The sequence below is a fragment of the Hippocampus guttulatus genome, chromosome 6 (assembly GCF_054856545.1).
Source record: "Hippocampus guttulatus isolate MCC_2025c chromosome 6, RoL_Hgut_1.0, whole genome shotgun sequence".
In the NCBI taxonomy this organism is placed as follows: domain Eukaryota; kingdom Metazoa; phylum Chordata; class Actinopteri; order Syngnathiformes; family Syngnathidae; genus Hippocampus; species Hippocampus guttulatus.
In genome coordinates, this window is record NC_141266.1 from 9,026,495 (window position 1) to 9,046,748 (window position 20,254).

At 42.8% G+C, this 20,254-nt stretch overlaps 2 protein-coding genes across 3 annotated transcripts; both read right to left on the minus strand.

Moving 5' to 3' along the window:
- Positions 1–154: 154 nt before the first annotated feature.
- Positions 155–11,607, minus strand: LOC147203446 (E3 ubiquitin-protein ligase RNF19A-like). Of its 2 annotated transcripts, XM_086112840.1 has the most exons (11): positions 11,407–11,607; positions 6,984–7,975; positions 5,706–5,914; positions 5,161–5,305; positions 4,111–4,273; positions 3,702–3,816; positions 3,325–3,486; positions 2,748–2,928; positions 2,530–2,673; positions 1,779–2,017; positions 155–1,661 (listed from the first exon to the last, which is right to left on the minus strand). In XM_086112840.1, exons 2-11 carry the CDS (start codon positions 7,907–7,909, stop codon positions 1,282–1,284), a joined length of 2,664 nt encoding a protein of 887 aa, XP_085968966.1. In that variant the 5' UTR covers positions 7,910–7,975; positions 11,407–11,607; the 3' UTR covers positions 155–1,281. The 2 variants fall into 2 exon arrangements, with proteins under 2 accessions (XP_085968966.1, XP_085968965.1); XM_086112839.1 differs by having other exon boundaries at positions 155–2,017.
- Positions 11,608–13,185: 1,578 nt separating this feature from the next.
- Positions 13,186–19,261, minus strand: LOC147203447 (polyadenylate-binding protein 1A). Its single transcript, XM_086114200.1, has 15 exons — positions 18,464–19,261; positions 18,077–18,270; positions 17,784–17,899; positions 16,255–16,394; positions 15,802–15,896; positions 15,565–15,702; positions 15,317–15,412; positions 14,930–15,202; positions 14,721–14,811; positions 14,519–14,641; positions 14,306–14,448; positions 14,045–14,129; positions 13,829–13,959; positions 13,627–13,717; positions 13,186–13,541 (listed from the first exon to the last, which is right to left on the minus strand). The coding sequence occupies exons 1-14, from the start codon at positions 18,654–18,656 to the stop codon at positions 13,628–13,630; spliced, it is 1,908 nt and encodes a 635-aa protein (XP_085970326.1). The 5' UTR covers positions 18,657–19,261; the 3' UTR covers positions 13,186–13,541; position 13,627.
- Between the last annotated feature and the right edge of the window lie 993 nt (positions 19,262–20,254).

The window sequence follows — 20,254 nt, forward strand, 5'->3', positions numbered from 1 at the left end:
ACACACACACACACACACACGTGAAATTGACATCGTCAAGTGTCCTGAATGAGTAAAACATTTTGACGCTGGAACAGTTTGGATCCATTGTCTCAGTTTTGAAAATGGCATTAAAAAAACAAAACGATTTCAGAAGGACACAATTCTGTAAACATGAGAACCAAATGTGTTTTTTATTTTGGAATTTGATATGCACTTACACATCTGTACTAAAGCAAATAACTACAATACGCTCCACAACTCCATCTGGCACAAATGTGTTTAAGTCAGGACCAGTTTTGGTGATAGAGAAATTTGTTGCGGGTTGTAGCATGTAGCTTCACTCAATGGAATGAAAACGTTGATTCAGTAACATTTCTGGGTCCAATTACAATTCAAACTGCTTGTAGCCACCTGCATGGTGCGGCCATTGAGCAGAAGGTCAGGTGAAACAGCTGTGTACAAAAAAATAAATAAAAAATACACAAGTCTGTGTAGCAGCACTGATAGGCAACACAACAGTGGCGGAAATTAACAAGGAAGACAAATCGCAACAGCATGCAGTATGTCTAGAACCTTGTGGATTAACAATATTACAGAAAAACAGGCAACTGTGTAGAAAATATGGATTGTTCATTGCTGTAAAAAAAAAAAAAAAAAAGCACACTAGTGTGTCCACTGGCAACAAATCAAAGAGCCTGAGTGCTGTCTTTGGTAGGCAATTGCAGTGTGTTCATTTAGCAGGTTTAACTTGGCTCTGAATCGGTAATTAAAGTAACCCACATTCTTCAGTATGGAATGTGTCAATGTCAGGGAGGTCTTGAGACACAAACAGGAGAGAGCGAGATATACGGAGAACACATACTGCTTTTAAAGGCACCATGAGTGGACAAACACACGCAAAAAAACTAAAACTAAACACACTCTCTTCCTCCTTAATGAGGCATGATCAAACATTCCAAAGCATTTCATGGAATTCTAGCATCCAAAGTAAAAGTGACTCCCTCTGTTCTCAATCACGGCCTCTAAAGAAGCAGCCCACAATTCAACGGAGCAGCATCTCTTCACAGGAACAACAAGACTGTGGCACTGATCCAAGGTGGCACAGTGGTTTCATCTCAAACCTCCACCAACTCAAAGAAACCTCCTCCCACCAATGATGACAGAGCATTTTGCAGCCAGTTGACATGGAAGCTTCCATCTGGGTCTTTTTTCCATGAACCGATTTCTGTTGATCTGAAGGTTGTGACTTGACCGACTGAAAAGGTGGAGAATCTATGCAACACTTGTGATTTTGATATTTTATACGTCAGTCTGCATGCATTGATTCCTGTGCTGAGTTTGATTGCTATGTTGTAGTGGGTGGTGATTGTTGTTGCTTTTTTTTATGAACTGTGAAGTGTTTCTCTGAGAGTCCCACACCAGGCTGATGTTCTCTGCGATGAAGCGGAGGGAGGAGAGCTCTGCAGCATGAGCCGGGGAGGAGGGAGGCGAGCGGGCAACCTGGGATGGGGCCCGTGAAGCGGGGCTGGTCTCCAGCCTGTCATTCTCCACCTCAGGTAAGGGGCTGACGGCGGCGAAGCGTGCGTGATAGTTGCCTCCGCCACAGCCGTGGCAACACGACGTTTTCATGCTCTCCAGATCCGAGCAGCTGAACTTCGAGAAGTGGCTGCAATGGGAGTCTGAAACGGAGGGCAGACTGCCGCTCAGACAAGGAGAGTCAACCTCCAAAGAGTTGGTGCTACGCTGCTCCAAAAGCTGAGCATCCATGTCCTCCCTTATATCGTTGATCTTTGTACCTCTGTCCCCCTTCTTCTGCAGTTTGCCTTTGTTCTTTTTGCCTCCCGAGTTGGTAGAAGACAGGCACTTGGCGGATGTTCCTCTGCCCTCCGACGTCAAGCAGTCGTTAGATGGGGAGGTCCAGCCACAGCGGCCCACATGGCTGCTGTCATCCATGCTGCTGCTGCTGCCACTGTGGTTGCGTAGCTTGGCAGGCTTGGATTCAATATCCACCTGGACTTCCATACTGGTCGCATCTCTAAGACAAAGGACACGGAGGAGTGACAAGACAAGAGGCGTCTATCCCAGCTGACTTCAGGCAGTAGGCAGCGTACACCCTGAACTGGTTGCCAGCCAACCGCAGGGCACACACAGACCAACTTCACACTCAAAATCACACCTAAAGACTATTTCGAGTGATTAATTATTCTACCATGCCATGTTTTTGGAATGTAGGAGGAAACCGGATTAGGCACGAGGAGAACACGCAAAGTCAACACAGGAAGGCTGAGGACCAGAATCAAATCCATGATCTCTGTACTGTGAGGCGGACGTGCTAACCAGTCATTCACCGTGCCGCCCACATATACAAACAAATACATTGTCTCGCTCTCGTGCTCTCTCAGGCCTTTTCACTATTTTGTGGGAAAAGGTGTTCGTTGTAAGCAAAAATCGGCAAATGGAAAATGAATTACATGTAATCGGAACTTTGAAACGTAAACGGGGTACGTTGAAAAGAGGTTGGACTGTATATGGATTTGTACTTCATACCTGTCAAGGGGAATGTGAGCAGTCATAATAGATCCAGCCATGGCTTTCGTGCTCGTATTGTCGCTGATTACGCCGAGGCTGGCAGTACCAGATTCACCGCTGAGACTGCAACGGTCCTTTTGCACATCAGCTTGCACTTCCAACCTGTGAGAGAGTTGTTTTGACATGGCACTAATGTCAACATGGAAAGCCTACTGCATGTGTCACCGCCTCTGTACCTGCTTAGGTAGTGGACCATGGCGCTGCCGGAGAGGCTGGATGCTGTCTCACTGAGGGTGTCCCTCATAGCCCCAAGCCTGTCCATTTGGCTGCCACTGGCACTCAAACTGCCTGTCAGACCCCCAACACTGCCTTCGCTGATACTGGGATTGTTTCGAGTGTCTGCCACAGACGTGGAATCTACAAATGATAAAATCATGAAAAAACTAATCGGAGGCTCAGAGGGGATCGAGCCTTTTCCGTCGCTGGTCCCTCTCTTTGGAATGTCCTCCCGCTGAACGTTTGGCAAGCCCCCTTGCTGCCCGTCTTTAAACCCATTTTTATTCTTTGGCTTTTGACTCAGCATGAGACTTTATTGTTTATTTTATCGATTTTGCGCATTCTACCGTCTTTGTTATTAATTTGTTGTCTTATATTATTTGTTGTTGTAGGACTTCTTTTTGCTCCATGTACAGCACTTTGTATCCAGCGGTGGTTGTTTTAAAGTGCTCTATAAATACAGTTGAGTTGAGTAAAGTGCACTTATGGTTTGCAGGTTACTTAGGACTGTCAATGGTGGTCAGACAAAGGGCTTACCAGTGGCTGCTGTCCCAGTGGCGACATTCATGTCATTGTCATCATCAAATTCTATCCGAACACCTTTTCCATTGCCTGTAGACACGCCACAGCCCCCACTCCGGCACAAAGAGATGGGCACCACACCGTAAACATAAGCAAGCATAATGGGAACTCCAATGCCTGAAAAACAATGGAGAAACACACACACAGACCAGTGTTAAGACTGCATCAAAAAGATGGTGGTTTTAAAATCAATTAATTACATCTCCTTTGTCTTCCGCCATGATGAAGCAATAGAGGAGAAATGTAAGTGACCGAGCAAAGTGAAACAAGGAATAGATAATGGCATGACTCATTTCAGGCGCAAGATGTAGGAAACAGAAGCGTCAACTGACCAACAGTGACTGCTGCAACCAGTGGAGACACAATGACAGACAGCGTCACGCCACCTGCAATCACAAGAGCCCTCTTGTCTTTGGAGATATCTTTACCTTCATAGCGATTGTGAATCTGCAGGAAATTAAGAATAGCTGTCACTTCCTCTCACAGAATGCAATGTGATAATTATATACGTCCCAAATTACAAAAGAAAAACTGAATTAGGGCTGAAACGGGTCCATCGGTTTAAAAATATATATATACTGTGTGTGTGTATATATATACTGTATATATAGATTTTTTTTTCTGCCTCGAGTACCCCCTTATTTACGTGTACACTGTGTGAAAGAAGCAGCCTGACAGTAATGCCACCAAGAAAGCAAATTAACCTTTCAAATTAGTTGATGTGAATGTTTGTAATCTTACCTTTCTTCCCACATAGATGGGGATGCCAATAACCATGGCAGGGATAGCTATGCCGGCGATCAGTGCAATGCCAACAGGGGCACCAACCAGTGTTCCCAATTGCCAAAGAATCTTCTTCTTTCTACTCCATGGTTTCTTCCCCCAAAAGGTACAACCTGACGGACTGGGAAAATGGTAGATGGAGAAGTTCACCCTTTCCCTGTCATTCATAAACACTTTGCTGTTGTTTGGTGTAGGGATTTGAAATTTCAAACTGGACCAAAAATGGCATTTCTTCCTTTCGGTAAAATCACAACTTTTTTTCTTGCATTTTATCTCATTGAAAATGACTTTTTTGGGGGGGCGGGGGTCTTGGTTGAGGTCAAAAAGTGGCAGTGCAGAAAGTGCACAAATAATCAATCAGGACTCAGTTATTGGTTTGGTAAGTAACATGTCAGTCAAGAGGCAAAAATGTTGTTCATTGTTCCCAAAGTAAAAGCAAATGTTTGATTTTGATTCAACACAAAGATAATCTGATTATCTTTCCATTCATCCAGAACATGGATGGAAAAATAATCAGCACACTTTGAGAAGGGTCTGGCTGCAGCCCCATTCTCTGCCCCTCCTCCCCACACTCCAACAGACGTGACATCTCTTGGGTTGCATTTCAACTCCAAAGCCTCCATTTTTTAAAAGGCTCACACTCGACCAGCCTAACATAACAGCCAGCTCTGAACAGCAAGTAATTCCTGCACCCCACTCTATAGACATGACTAATCAACCTACGCATAATCCAACTGTGACATTCAAGAACGTCAACTTGCTTCTTCAGAGCTTGCCGATGAGCTGATCTTTTGAATCTGGTGTGTTTCAGCAGGGAGAGATGGAAAACAGACAGGACATTGGCCCTTGAGGACCGAGTTTGGACACTCCCTGGTGTAGCAGTTTCAGTATATCGTATGGTAGTCATTTTTATATCGCACTACGATATATACTGTAATACCGCATAGCTCTACCATGTTCATTCATAATGAATACAGTGTCTGTGGCACACAGCATGCAGTCACTAACCTCAGGTAATGTAGGTCTGAGATCTCTTTCATACAAAGCCAGCAGAACTCACAGCCGCAGACAGCACAAGTCATGTGGTTACAGCTGCCATCATTCATTTTAATGATATAAGCGGCACAGCGTGGGCATGGCTTGATGTCATCGGCTGTGGGCAGGATAGAACCAAAGAGAAATAAAAACAATCCCAACATTTTTGCCTAATACACAGATCATACCTGCAATCAAACGTCAAGGTTTATTTCAGTGAGGCGTCAACACTTCAATGGTTAAAAGCTTACATGCTTTGAAAACGGACCAATAATATACATTTTAAAAGTCAAAACCTCAAGATGTGTCATGTCTTGTCAGCATACTGCACAAGACTTTTGCAAATACCTCAAAAGCCAAGCAACATCCCAGAACAGACGGGGGCCGACCATGAAGGTTACATTGTGTGTCAATGTCATGCCTTTTCAGCAAGGGTTTGGAATGCCACCATTCTTAACATATTAGTGTCATGACGCCATACAGCTTTACACGTTTTTGTGTGCGTTGAGTCAATTAACCTGTGGCTCCACTGTCTTGGCTGGAGCTGAGGGATGATGAGCGAACTGTCCTCAGGCGAAGACTTTGGGCTCTCTGCTGTCGTGCTGCGTCGCAGGTTTGGTTGGGGTGCCACAGCTGCTTACAAAGATAACAGAACTCTGTACCACAACTCTCCCTTCCACATGTGATTTTAGGGCAGCTAGCACAACCAAAGGCAATAACCGCATACCTAAGGGGGAAAAAAAAAATAAAAATAACCCACACAGCTCACATACAGGGACATGATTGAGTACACGTATATAGTATAAGATAAGAATTATAAGTATAGAAATTGACAAAGGTTATATAACAAGGTAGTCACAGTGGCCGCAGTCATAGCTTGTATTACATAATGTACTGGTATTGTGTGACCATTTCATTTAGCCATGATGGAAGAATTAGTATTGAATTATTATTTAAAAAAAAATTTAAATACAGAGGGGCTGCAAAGAAAACAAACGCTCACACAATGTCACAGTGTACTTGTGGACTGAAGGCAAACACTTTTTTATATTCCCCAATGGTCTGGTCCAGGCCTGGCCAACCGGCAGCTCGCGAGCCGTGTGCGGCTCTTAGCCCCGTTTCATGTTAATATGTAAGTCTCCGGAGTTTCACTTCTTTCACCCTTGCACGAGGACTGGACGATTAATTTTGACTTCTCACTCATTATAATTGAAGAAAAATGATTTATGTGCAGAACGACGCGGTGTGTTTGCAAGTTCTTGATGTGAACGTACCCTGAATGCACCATAGTGATTCTGCCGTATCCAAACCCGCTTATTTAATGACACCACAGTTGCAGTTTACGGTAAAACTAAACACAGAATATTGTGATGACACAAGGAAAAACCTTTGAAGTTTGAGCGTTGTGCATTCTTGTCGTCGCTTATTTTTTTTTGATGCATGACACCTATTATAAATATGTAGCGCAATTATCACAATGTTCAAAGGCATTAAATAGGGACCGGCATTAAAAAGATCTGCCTTATGCTAGTTTGAGTTAAATCAATTCTGTTTTTAAATTTTCCACACATATGTACAAAAGTGCAAAAACTGAGATGTGGAAAGGTGGGGTTTTTAAGGCATCATTTCCTTTTGGAATTTCAGTTTTCAGACTTGGTTTGTTCATTTCAGTGCATTTCTATTTTTTTCATCAATTCATTGATGAATTGATAAGAATGAAGCAATTAGACAATTCTCAAAATCAATGTGAGTTGCATCCCCACATCAGTTAAAAAAATACAAAACAAAAAGCTTACCCACAGTCGGGCGCTGGACACCACCGGCAGTCAGGGTCAGCCACCAACCACCTTCTGAGCATGAATTCTTCATATTTCTCCATTAGACTCCGGTCACCAAGAATCATGCAGATGTCATATGGATTGAAACGCTCTGAGCACTCGGGGCAGCTAATGTTGACACGCGACTCTGAGATTTCAATGCACAAATACTGCCGTAGGCAGTCAATGCAAGACCGGTGGTGACAAGTCATGATGTCAGGGAAACTCTCCTTAGGGTGGTGCAGAAGGCACAGAGGGCATTCCCAACACTCCACCCCAACTCGACTACCCAGCTTGGCAGAAGAGGGGGTGGAGGTCGATACACAAGGTCCCGAGGGAGACGAGGTGGAGGCAGCAACAAAAGCAGCAGAGGGAGCCTCCGTCCCAGTCACAGTGAAGAAGGCTGAGGTTTTTTCATAACACATCTCGGAGTGGATGCTCTCAACGCTAGCAATACCGTCCAATCCTGTAAGCCCACCTGGAGCAGGCTTTGGCAGATCATGAGACTTTCGGTGAACTGATTTGGCCTCCCGTCCTCGCCACCTAAAAAGAGAGGCCAGGGACAGGCGCCTTTTCTTGGGAGCTTTCTTCACAGAGGACAGCGAAATGGAGGAGGCAGTGGATTGCAGATCCCTGTCAGAGCCCATTACTCCGCCTTTGCCACTACCAAACTGATGGTGCTTGGGCAGGCTCATCTCTCCGGGAGGACCAGAGGGGTGGCGCAGTACGGAGCCAGGGCAGGGAAGCCTGTTCCTCACATGTGCAGGGAGATTAGGGACTAGAGCGGGGCCAGCAGAAGGGCTGAGGTGATGGATGGTGGAGGGGGAAGTTGGTCCATGGTGGGGGTAGAGGCCTCTAGTGGGCCCTTCTGTACTCAAGACATGGTGGCTTCTCCTGATTAACATCGATGTCACATCTAATAGTTGACTGCATAAAAGTGGTCACTTGGTCAGAAAAAGATGCAACAGAACCTAGCAAGAGAAAAGGATAGTACAAGTGGAGTCAGGGAGAGAACGATATTAATACATTACAATAAACACCCATGTTCACGGCAGCAAGTACTGGGGCCCTCGTGCAACAAGGGAAAAAAAAAAAACAGTAATTGAGCCTCGTCCTAAAAATGTTTCAAACTGCCTATATTAGCAGTCTATTATTGGCTGTCGGACCGGTTCAGGGTGAACACCGCCTCAACTATGATAGGCTTGAGCACACCCATGTCCCGAATGAAAAATAAGCAGGACAGAAAATGTTTGGGTCGCTATAGTCAGATGACAAACTTTGATCCCAAAATACTTAACATAATTTCAACCATAAATACACATAATATAGAAATCAAACTGATCATTCATTGATTTCAAAACTTTGTATTTATTCAACTAGTGACACTCAATGACTCAAAACTATCATCATAGCCTCACGTCCATTCATCCTTGCACATTGAAAACTTTATTCTTGAACATTCGATTCTTTTTGTCAAGTCCAAAATGACCTTTTAAATATCATGCCTATCAGACCTCTTACAGTTTCATTCTGGTGCGTCCATACCTTTGATGCATTGCATCTGTGCATACACTGAAGCCTTCAATAAGCATTGCCCTTTTTTCTATCAGGTGCATTTTATCTCATGTTATTTTCACAAGTCTTGGGACTTAATGGGCCAACAAGGGATCTCGAGGATTGTATTTCGTGTCATGTGGAAATGGCTGTTGTACGACAAAAAACAAAAAACTATGTATCCTTGAATTTTAAGGAAAGAAAAATTCTTTGAATCCTTGAAAGCTCAACTTCAAATATAACTTGAAAGGACAAGGAGAAATTAAATGAGTAAGATGGTAAATAGGAATATGCAACAATAATAGCAATTGAAGGCTGTTTTGGCGTATTACTTATGCCGCAACTTGCGCATTGCTAACAAGCCAAATAGCTTAGGGAGATGTCTATTTTCATAAGGAATTGAATCAGCCACAAGATGCCTAATTTTTTAGAAGCTTGTGGGTCACTTTCACACTGCTATGAAAGGCACATTTTGTCAAGCAGGTTTGGCATTGCATTCCACTTGAGTATTTTTGTTGAAATGCTCAAACTTTAGGGCTCTACTGCTTTTCCGATTACATCACGGCCGACCCCGGATTACCACTGCTGCACATGTGTGTCATCATGCATGAGAGACATCGGTGGAATTAGTGGAAGGTGAATGTGGTAGTTTTGAGAGAAAATCAAAGCCTCAAAAAAATGAAGAATTATGCCAATTTTTAATTGCTTTTCAAGGATCTTGATTGGAATAATGGAACATATTGGATTGGATTGGATACAACTTTATTGTCAAATGTAATTGAAATTTCTTCCCTCTCAACATAAAACAAGACACATATGCACACAACCATTCACAGCGACAGACAATCTAGTCTTCTTCAAATCAAAAATGCATATTTTCAGAATAGAGGAAGCCGGAGTACCCAGAAAGAAACCCTTGCAAGCAAAGGGAGGTCCCCCTGTGCTTGCATGGATTGTGCAAACTTCACACAGGAAGGCCAGAGTGTGTATTCGAATCCCCAACCTCAAAAAATGTGTCGTAGATGTGCTAAGGCACTCACCCACCTTGCTGCCGTGGAAAATAATTTATCATAAATAACAGAGAAACAGAGGGCATATAGGGAAAAAAAAGTGAACTACCGTGGATACAAAAGGTGTATTCAAAAAAAGTAATACCAGGAAAATGTATGTTTTAATTTTGCCTTTAAAAGATTTGAGTTTGAATTTCATTTAGAAAAGGTTTTCAAACATTGTATCATAGTCTTACTTATTTCCATAAACAAAACCGGCCATTTAAACAGACAATAAACTTTTCATTTATAATGCAACAGCGATGACAGCTTTGAAGACGGACAAATGTGAACAGAGGGAGACACAGCAGCTGAGCCAGTGGAGTTAGCCAGACATTATGAAAGGCTGCATTCCTGCCCTGCCTGTCCTCTGTGCAATGTTGCCTCCATGCACATTCTGTGGCTTCTTTAGGACTAGGGACAGTAGGAACATCAAAGTGACGCATAATAAAGTTTTGGATTGGTATGTAGAGAGGTGACTCAATACTATTTTGTCTTACAATATAAAAATGTAGCAGACGACAGCAGATTATTTTCAATAGAAGAAGCTAAAAGGAGAGACTGCAGTTGCTACTTAACACCACTGATCGGGTCCCAGCGTGAATACATTTTAAAGTGCATTCTTTTAAACAACACATACGCATCTTTCCTGAGGCGATGACAAGGTAGTCCAAGTTCTCACGTGACCATGCACCAACACCGCCAACAACAATAACAATAATAATGGTGTTTGTTCATTGTTTGCAGTTGTTATAGTGGATTAAAAAAATATATATACCTGGCAGGACACGGTGTGTTTACAAAGATAGCGAATTGCTTACAATGCTAAGATTGTGACAATTTTGTCAAATCTAATCTCACTATGACTCATCTAGGCTGCTCATAGGTATGTCCATTTCCTTGATGGTGACAGCCGTGGCAAAGTTATTTTAAAGGGTGGCACCAAAACTACTTTTTTGTATTAGTCATTTTTAAAAAGGTAAGTGCATTCAAATCCATAATCACCCAAGATTCATTGGGGATGACATCTATTATGTGGATCACGACAACCCTGTTATGTTGATCTGCCCAACACCACCGAACCTTGCAGCTGTGTTTGCAGTAGTCCAATCAAATGATGGGAGAGCGTTGACAGGCCCTGATAAATACACACGCACACACTGTGCATGCATGTATGTACGTGTGTGTGTGTGTATATATATATATACACACACACACACACACACACACTGTATATTTATGTCTGGTTTGTGAGTGGGCAACCATCCGTGTTAGGCCATGCTACATGATACACACCACAAAGAACACATGCTAAATATCATTTTTATTACGACTGGGAATCCAAATTCCCTCCGATGTGATGTCATTACTTGTCACTCACTCACTCATGTGGCAGCAGTTTTAATGGGCGTAGTTGAAAAGCAAAGGGTACCGCTGCTGCAGAGCTGGTTTAGCACATTGGTAGAATTTCGAATTGAGAACACTGTGCACCGCCCAACATTTATAGTTAATAGTGGGTAGCTGTCATAATTTAGGGCGCAGAATAAGCAACTCATCGATGGTGCTAAACTGTTCACGGGTTTGGGGTTCTCCTATAAGGTTTATGGTATGATAAATAGTTGGGGATAGAGTACACATTTATCGGATAAGGCAACTAACTATAAGATTGTATTTATATTTGTGCCTGCCTTACTCAATACCTAAATCCGAGTTTAAAGCCAAGGTTGCCAACCACGAACGTGCATCAAGCTAGCAAGGCTAGCTTGGCAAAGAGAGAACATGGCAAAGAGAGAACATACCGTCTGCTGTCATTCGTTTTCCCCCCGGACAATGACGGAAAAGGAATGAAACGCTTTTCGCAAAAACGATAATAATAATACTAAAACAAAAATGCCGTCATCCTGATGCAGCACGGCAAAGTATTCTGCCGCTAGCACTGTTTTCCTGTCCAAGATCACGTCACTAGTGGTGAGGCGGTCAGCGAACAGAAGAGGCTCAAACTGTTGTCACTCTCCAATTCAAATCACATCGCGAGAGTTTGAGAGTGAGTAAGGGGTGGACAAAAAGGTCCACTCACCAGCCACTTCATGCGGAACAGTACATGTACACAACCCAACGACAGCTAAGAGTGACCTTTCTAAATGTACTAACACGTGCAGATTAAAATCTTGCACACGGAGAGATTAATTTGCAGTTGTTGACCTGCATTGCATCATACATGCATTTCAGCTCTACTGCATTGAATCATACATGCATTTCAGACCTAACAGGGAATTAAATACGCGTTAAGAAAACTTCATTCACGCATCAAACTTAACATTTAATACAATAAACGTTGTCATGACACATACATACCGTACTATGTACAATATATATTTTCTGATTTTGTCTCATTACAGTAGAGAACACAGTAAACGTAGTTTGTGACACGCACTTGAGTTGGGTGTTCTCGGGCAGGACAAGGCGTATGTGTGCGCGTGTGGTGGGGGCAAGTACAACAGTGGCCTCCGCTTACTCGCTCGCGGTTCAGCACCCGCAGATCCACCTTTTCATGAATTTTCCCCGATTTAATATAATTTTGTCTCTGGTTTTTATAACTTTTTTTGGAGGGTGTGGGGGCGTTTTTCATGGAAAATGCACATTGTAGGTTGATCAATGTTTGTTGGAAGGATTATTTGAGAAACACCACACTCATATTGCACTACTTTTGACCTTAAAGTTGCTAGTTTTGATGCTTGTTTGGAGAAAATAAATCCATATTTGGATCTGAAAAACAAAACAGTAAATCTAGCTATAAAGCTACCTCTGTACAATTGTACGCAAACTTTGCTCTACAAATACTGCTACTGGTCATTTTAAAATGATGCAATTTTTTGCACCAACTGCACAACTGTTATAGTATTGTATTCTACCACTTATCACTTTAGCTCTACTTCATTCGCACATTCTCTCACAACGGTACCCTTACATTACAAAATGTCATTCCATACTTATTTGTCATGTCCTTGTTTATCGTAGTAGTAACGGAGTCGGGTGGCTATTAACCAGTCAGATGATACAAAGTTGATGGCTTGACCCAAGGTGGGCATATTGGAGGCACATGCAATCATCACGACTTTGTCAATGTTGCCCTTACAGCTCCAAGAAATCTGGATCGCACATTTATGCTACATTACAAAACATTTTACTCTCACCTCCAAGTGTGTACACAGAGCACCCACAACTTTGAACACCTTGAGTGTTATGCAGTATTTTGATTGACACTGCCGAACGCATTCAGCTCAACATTGAAGTTGTAGTTTACAACACTAAACTCTGCTGCTAATCCAAGATATTGATACAAAGTAAAAATATTAGGAACAGCTCTGTCTTGCAATGCCTTCTTCGTTGTGCTAATAGAATGTTATTGGCAATGTACCAAATAGCACTTTGTACCATGATTTTACAGTCAACCGATACAAACTTTGCAGACACCGTACTGTGATACTTACTCATTCCATACTCACTCGTAGATGTTTAAACTTTGCCGTAACATGTGGTGTCAAAGAGTATTTAAATTGGGACAAAAAGAACAGACACAAATTGAATGAGAATTTATTAGCCAGTAGTTAACTATAAACTTTCAAAAATGCTCTGGTACCTCCATCCCATACCATGGCTGATATTCTGAGCATCAAAACAGTAAAATGACATAAAACAGAGGAATGGTTCAAATTTAATTCAATTTTAGCTATTTTGCTTTTTTTTTTTCAATAACTTTTTTGTATATGATCAAGGTCTAGTCAAACCATCCCTAGACCTGGCAGAGTAAATGGTTTTCTTTTTTTTTCAGAAAAACTTTATCATTTTGCAATGTTTTCAGTGTTTTAGGTTTTTCAATGTTTAAGTTTTTTTCTCTTTTTCCATCGGTGAAGCAGGTTTCAAAATGCTCAAGCTGGGGAGAAAAATATAAAACCAATGGTTACATATTCAGAACACTTGGCCATTGTGGTCAACCCAGATTGAGACTCTTCACACACCTTAGACACTGGGAACACCAGCAGGAGTGGTGGACTTTTGAGCAGCCTCTTTGGCCTGGTGGGCCTGGAGTACGGCAACGGCCTCATCCACCTAAATCAAAACAATACCAAATGAACCACAGCGCAAAATGGTGATAAATCACCGCAGAGCGGGAGAAAAAATGGAATATGTCTGCAATTAAGGTTGGGCACAGTTACCGACCTTTGAGCGCAAGGATTCGGGCGATTCAAGCATGTGAAGAAGCTCAGAATTGTCAATCTCCAGCAGCATGCCAGTGATCTTGCCCGCCAGACTGGGGTGCATGTTCTGAATCAGGGGGAACAGTCGCTCACCTGAACGAACAACAACAAGTGCAATCTATAGTAAGATGTTTCTGTTATATGTATTTGTTTCAAAATGCGCTGGTAAAATACTGACCCAGCATCTGCTTCTGTTCCTGAGGAGGGGCAGCAGCCAGCATGGAGGCAGTCAGAGGCTCCTGTCCTTGGACATGGACAGCAGGCTAAAAAAATAAAATAAAATTTGAATAATCTGTCATTGCACCAGGCTCTTTTTCATCATCAATCTAGTACATTTATTCAACTTTTCAAGTCATACCGAACGATAAACAGATTAAATATTTTATATGAATTAAAGCGCTGCATTTGTACCGAACTGAAAGAAAATTAATCTATGAACCTGCTGCATGGTGACTTGTGGCTGGGAGGCCATATGTTGCTGAGGATTGCGGACACCGGCGGCATATTTGTAGTGTGGCATTGCACGCACTGGAGCAGCAGTGGCTGAAGCACTGGCAGGGCGCTGGCTGAGGGCCTGGGTGGCTGCAATGCGACAAACCAATTAAGGGTACTTTCACAAAGAGACTAAAGTGAAGACACCAGTTGCACTCACGCATGCGTTGAGAGGCCATCATGCGTGGGACCTGGGTGTTGGTGGTGGCAGCAGGACGGATGGTGCTGAAAGTCTGGGGCCTGGGAGCTGAAGGCCGCATCGCATTGGGCATGTTCTGGAAGTCTGGAGGAAGAATAAGCCATGTTAGAGCTTACCAACACAAACAAAAATAAATGTCTCAACAATGCAAATGGTTACTTACGCTGTGGACGCACTGCCTGAGTGGCCCATCGAGGGCTGGGACGCAGCTGGGCCAGCTGGTTGGCAGAGTAATATGCTGCACGGTTTTGGGCCTAAGGACAAATGCAAATATATGACTACCTAATTTTAAAACTGCTAGTTCCCAACTATTAGGAGACAATCGGCCATACCACAGATAAAAATATTACTACTCCAAAATGCATGACTCACCTGAGGGATGGCTGCCATAAAGTAGCCAGAGGGTGGACCTGCTTGGTACGGGTTGAGAACAGGGTTGGGCACAGCCCGGACAGTGGCCATCCTCTGCATGTACTGGTTGGTTAGATGGGCCTGACGCTCTTCTTTGCGTTGAGCCAGGGCAACATACAACGGCTTAGTGGCAACTATACGCCCATTCATCTCCGTCACAGCTTTGGTGGCCTCTTCTGGAGAAGAAAAGCACACAAAGCCAAAGCCTTTGCTGCGGCCACCCTCCATCATAACCTGGGGAAGAAAAAAAACTCAAGTTAAATGCTGCGACAGTATCAACTTCAACACTGACTGTTCTGTTTTAAAGATAGGAGAAAAACGGCGTGGGGGTTAGCCCCTGGTCCATACCTTAGCACTTGTTATTGTTCCAAATGGAGAGAATTCCTTGCGTAGCCGCTCATCATCAAGGCCATCATCCAAGTTTTTCACATACAGGTTGACACCCTGAGAAACAGAGATCAAAAGTTAGTTTTGAGTCTGAATTTTCAGTTACTGCATCCTATGACTGTTTTTAAAAAAGTGGTATTTCAAACATTTCAGAATGAACAGTTGCAAGTTTGAAGGAAGCAACGAAAACATTTTCCTTTAAAACAAACCTGGTATCTGGTCATACGATCCTGTTTCATCTGCTCAAATTTGCGCTTGAGCTCATTCTGGCGCTCACCCTTTTTCTGTGCACGCCCAACATAAACTTGTCTGCCATTCAGTTCTTTCCCGTTCATATCATCCACAGCCTACAAAGAGATACTGTCTAATTAAAAAAATAAAATCACCTGCTATGATATTAAATAACATTGCCAAATTTACCACATTTGCACTTTATGCCTTCCTACCTTTTGTGCATCTTCATGTCTCTCAAAGCTAACGAAGCCAAATCCCTTGGACTTTCCACTTTCATCTGTCATAACACGGATACTGAGTGCTGGCCCTAAAGAAAATACAAATGGTTAAAGAAAACATTGGCCGAACGAGGCAGAAAACACGTTAATTGTGCCTGTGAACATTCTCATTCAACTGAATCAATCCCAAGTGATCCTCTCTTGTTGTCGTAGAACTGACATTTTACCTTTTGTCCAAGCAGGCTATTAGTTCACGCACATTAGAGTAGATTAGACACATCTAATGTTGGTGTACAAACCCAACTATTTAGCCGCTAAAACAGAGGCACGCCCCAACCTGCGGATGCACGACAGTTTTAAGATGGTGCATTGGAGACCTATGCCTACATACAAGCATGTTGTTTTGGGTCTTATTAAACAAGGTTGAATTGTGTTTTCAATACTTACCATATTTTCCAAACAACTCCTTGAGCTTTTCGTCATCCATATCTTCCCCAAAATTTTTTATATAAACATTGGTGAATTCTCTTGCACGGGCCCCAAGCTCTGCTTCCCTCTCTTTGCGTGACTTGAAGCGCCCAACAAATCTATGGGCCAGAAAAAGAAAAACATTAGCCAACCATATCATGTCTGGATTAGTTTGCCTGAATGCTATAATAATAATAATAATAATAGATTTTATTTATAAGCGCCTTTCAAGACACCCAAGGACACTTTACAATAACAAATAACACAAAACAATATAGCGAATTATTACACCGTACCATTTTCCTCTGTCGATCTGGGGTGTTAATTTATACAAGAGGGTTGCCATAAAACATGCACTTTGAAAGGTTGTTGTTTTAATAAACATGTCAAAATCAACCCAATGTATGTTAACCGGTGTTCTGCAATTTTAAATACTTGACACATCCCACATAATCACCCTTGTGTAAGCCCCTTTCATTCTGCATTTAGCAGGGCGCAGCACACAGTCATCAAACACTGTGTGCGTGTGGTAAAGGGCGGGGACCACAGAATTGAATGTTGCGGCAGGGAGCGGAATGACAAGAGGACTTCAGCCGCAACGGCATGGCACCTCGAAATAAAAATGTACTATTCGAGAGCAGCGACATGACATCATTCAAGAGGCTCCAATCCGAGAGGAGCTGACAGTGATTCAGTGTTATTTTGGCTGACTTATTTACAGGCAACGGCATCATTTAACTATTCAAGTTCCCGCAGGGCCATCAGTTGTTTGCTGCTTCTCTCCTCTTCAAAACGAGCAAAGTAATGGCTTTCTTTGGCAACGATAAACCAAACGTCTTGTCAATGTGCAGTCTAACTATCGGCAAAATCTCAATTTTTTTAACGTCCTGACAAGCTGCTGCATCAGTACTTCCAAATATGGGCACGCTGACAGTCGGGCCACTGTATCCATTTCATGTTACCGCGCGACTGCGAAATACTATGTGAAAGTTTTTTATAGGTGACAAAGCAAATGGTCGCTCTCCTGTAAAAAAACACTCGGTCCAATTATGTAATTTATTTTCAATTTTTACATGAATGGATTGTCCAAAAATGGGACGTCCACCCACGTTAACTAAAAAAAAAAAAAAATTAAAAGACAAAAACGGACACCTGTTTTGGTATTGGGTTCATTACTTTCCTCTTTCGCTAATTTACTTTATAGGCAAAGGTTTATTGATACTTCTGTTCGTATGTGAATAAATGATCTAATAAATTAGCATCACTTAAGCGGCCAGAAAAGGGGGGGGGGTCAAGGAATTGACTTGATTTTAATATCAAAGTTTTGTATATTGCATTTTTTACATCACAGCAACCAACTTCATGTCTCTGCACATTTAAACAAAAGATACATTTTGTTAATGATTAAACACACTCAGATTCTGATACTTTCGTTTCATTTACTATCATTCATGACTAAAGGATTAGTAAAACACTTCACTTAACATGTCAATCATAATCCCACTTACACTTTTCTGTCATTGAGCAACATGCCATTCATTTTCTCAATGGCCCGCTCAGCAGCCTCGTGGGTCTCAAAGTGCACAAAGCCGTAACCCTTTGAGCCATTTTCATCACAAACCACCTTGGAGAGGGAACATTGAGCACTTCAGTAACAATCACAAACACCATGCATAGAAAATACATTTGACAAACAAGGGGTTTTGGCTGTGGATTCTATGTCATGCAATGTAATGGTGAGTATGCAAAACCTTCAAGCCACAGACCAACCTGTGCCCCAGACAAATGCTGTTCCGCCTACCTTACAGGACAGGATATTTCCGAATGCTGAAAAGGTATCATAGAGGGCCTTGTTATCAATGGATTTGTCCAGGTTCTTGATGAAAATGTTGCCCACTCCGCTCTTCCTCAGCGAGGGATCTCGTTGAGACCACATGATGCGAAGTGGCCTGCCTTTGATGACGTCAAAATTCATGGTGTCCAGGGCTCTCTCGGCTGAAAAGATTTCACGCGTACAATCAGTATACAATGAACGCGGGAGTGTACAATGAGTAATTGAGGGTAATGCGTCCCTATACAGAATAGCGGCAAACATGAGTCAAACACAACACGAACGTTTAGCGATCTTACATTTCAAAATGGAGTCAACTATTACTCACTCACTTTCGACAAACGTTGTCAGACTCACCGTCAGCGGGCTGTTGAAAGTTCACATAGGCGTAACCGAGTGATCGACGGGTGATCATGTCCCTGCACACTCTGATAGACAAGATAGGCCCAGCCGGGCTAAATTTCTCGTAGAGCATGGCCTCGGTTACGTCTGGATGCAGGTCCCCCACATAGAGGGAGGCCATGGGATAGCTAGGAGCGCTCGGGTTCATGATGACGACGCGTGCTCACACACCACACGTAATGGCAATTGACGCTCTATGAAAGGTCGAAAATGGCCCGTCTTCAATGTGAAGCGGTAATCTTCTTTATCCCGTCGTAAACGACTGGGCGCCCAGACGAGTTGTTCCGTACGTTACCTCCCAGAAGTGGCAACGTGGGCTAGCTAGCCTGATTAGCAAGCTATCGGAGCGTGGCCTAACCGATGCGGCTCGTGGGACTAATTACTTTGCGTGTCGTTCACAGGCCGAACGAAATGGTCCGTAAACTCACGAAACCACTTTGTTACAATTGACAACAACGACTAAGAGCGTTGCTAGAAACGTGGGCGACACAGCTATTGAATTACCACGCACGCTTTCAATAATGGCGGTTAGATCTTCACGTTAGCTTGTCAGCGTCCGTCTACGGTTCTTCTTACTCTTCGCGTTCCTTGATTTAGCAAATGAAATCCTGCTTCACCGATTTTTTTTCTTATAAAAATATGTCTGCGTGTGCGCTCTAGCTTTTGGTTTGTTTCATAATAATAAAATGTGTGCCGTGGCTAGCTACGGAGCACACCCAACGCAGACGGATTACAGGAATGAAAGGAAGGTCGGTAGAGGTTGTTTCCAGATACCAGTCCAAACCTCGGGGCGGCCGACACAGAGTATGACGTCACGTGTCTCGCGATATTTTATGCTGTCTTTCATCATTTGCAGCCGTTCACGTAAAATGTACTGCAAACCCAGCCCCACCCAATCACTTTTTCAATAGATAAACCCTTGGGCTGAGAATTGTTGGTTCAACTTGTTGCGTGCTCATTTTAAAAAATTTCTTCCGGTTAGTGTATTTTATATTTACCAATCACAAATGAGACTTTTAGAAAAAATAGTTGTTCAACATTGGAAACCTGTATTAAATGTTATTACGTTTAATGTGAAACTTCTAGCTTGAATCAAGCTCGTTTACATGACCCTTGACTGACTTAATGGCAAAGGTGGATGGAGAAGTACAAAATGACTCCTTTCATCATAAAAGCAGTAGCAGCACAGACAATAAGACACTTAAAATGTGGTTTAGGAGGCACTGACTTGTGTAAACCGTGTTGCCTGCTAAAACCACAATCAACGTAATTGCCAAACAAATGATTTTTCGCGATAAATAATGTATTTTGTTTATTTGTGACTTGTTGCTTGTTTGTTTGGCATTCTCATCAGCAGATAAAATAAAATCTGCTCCAGGCAACACTGGGAGCAGCACCTGCATTCTGTTTCTCACTGAACACAGTTGTAGTGGTCTGGTCTCGCCTGGCCGGTCCCGAGTACGCCCTGTCCGAGACAGAATAAAATTGCCTTCGATTCCGAGACCATGACCCATCTCGAGAATCACAGTACCATGATTGACTGCACTTTTCTGACATATTAAGCGGGGTTAGTGTTTTTTTTTTTTTGCCTTAGATGTTGAGTTTTAGACTGCTGCCCCAAGTGCCAGTCTACCGCAGTGTCCTCGGCTCTCGTTATTTACAAATGTGTACATATTTTACACGTCATTGTCTTGACACACATACACACACACACATAGAATGGGTGGGCACAAGCATCTTGGTGGG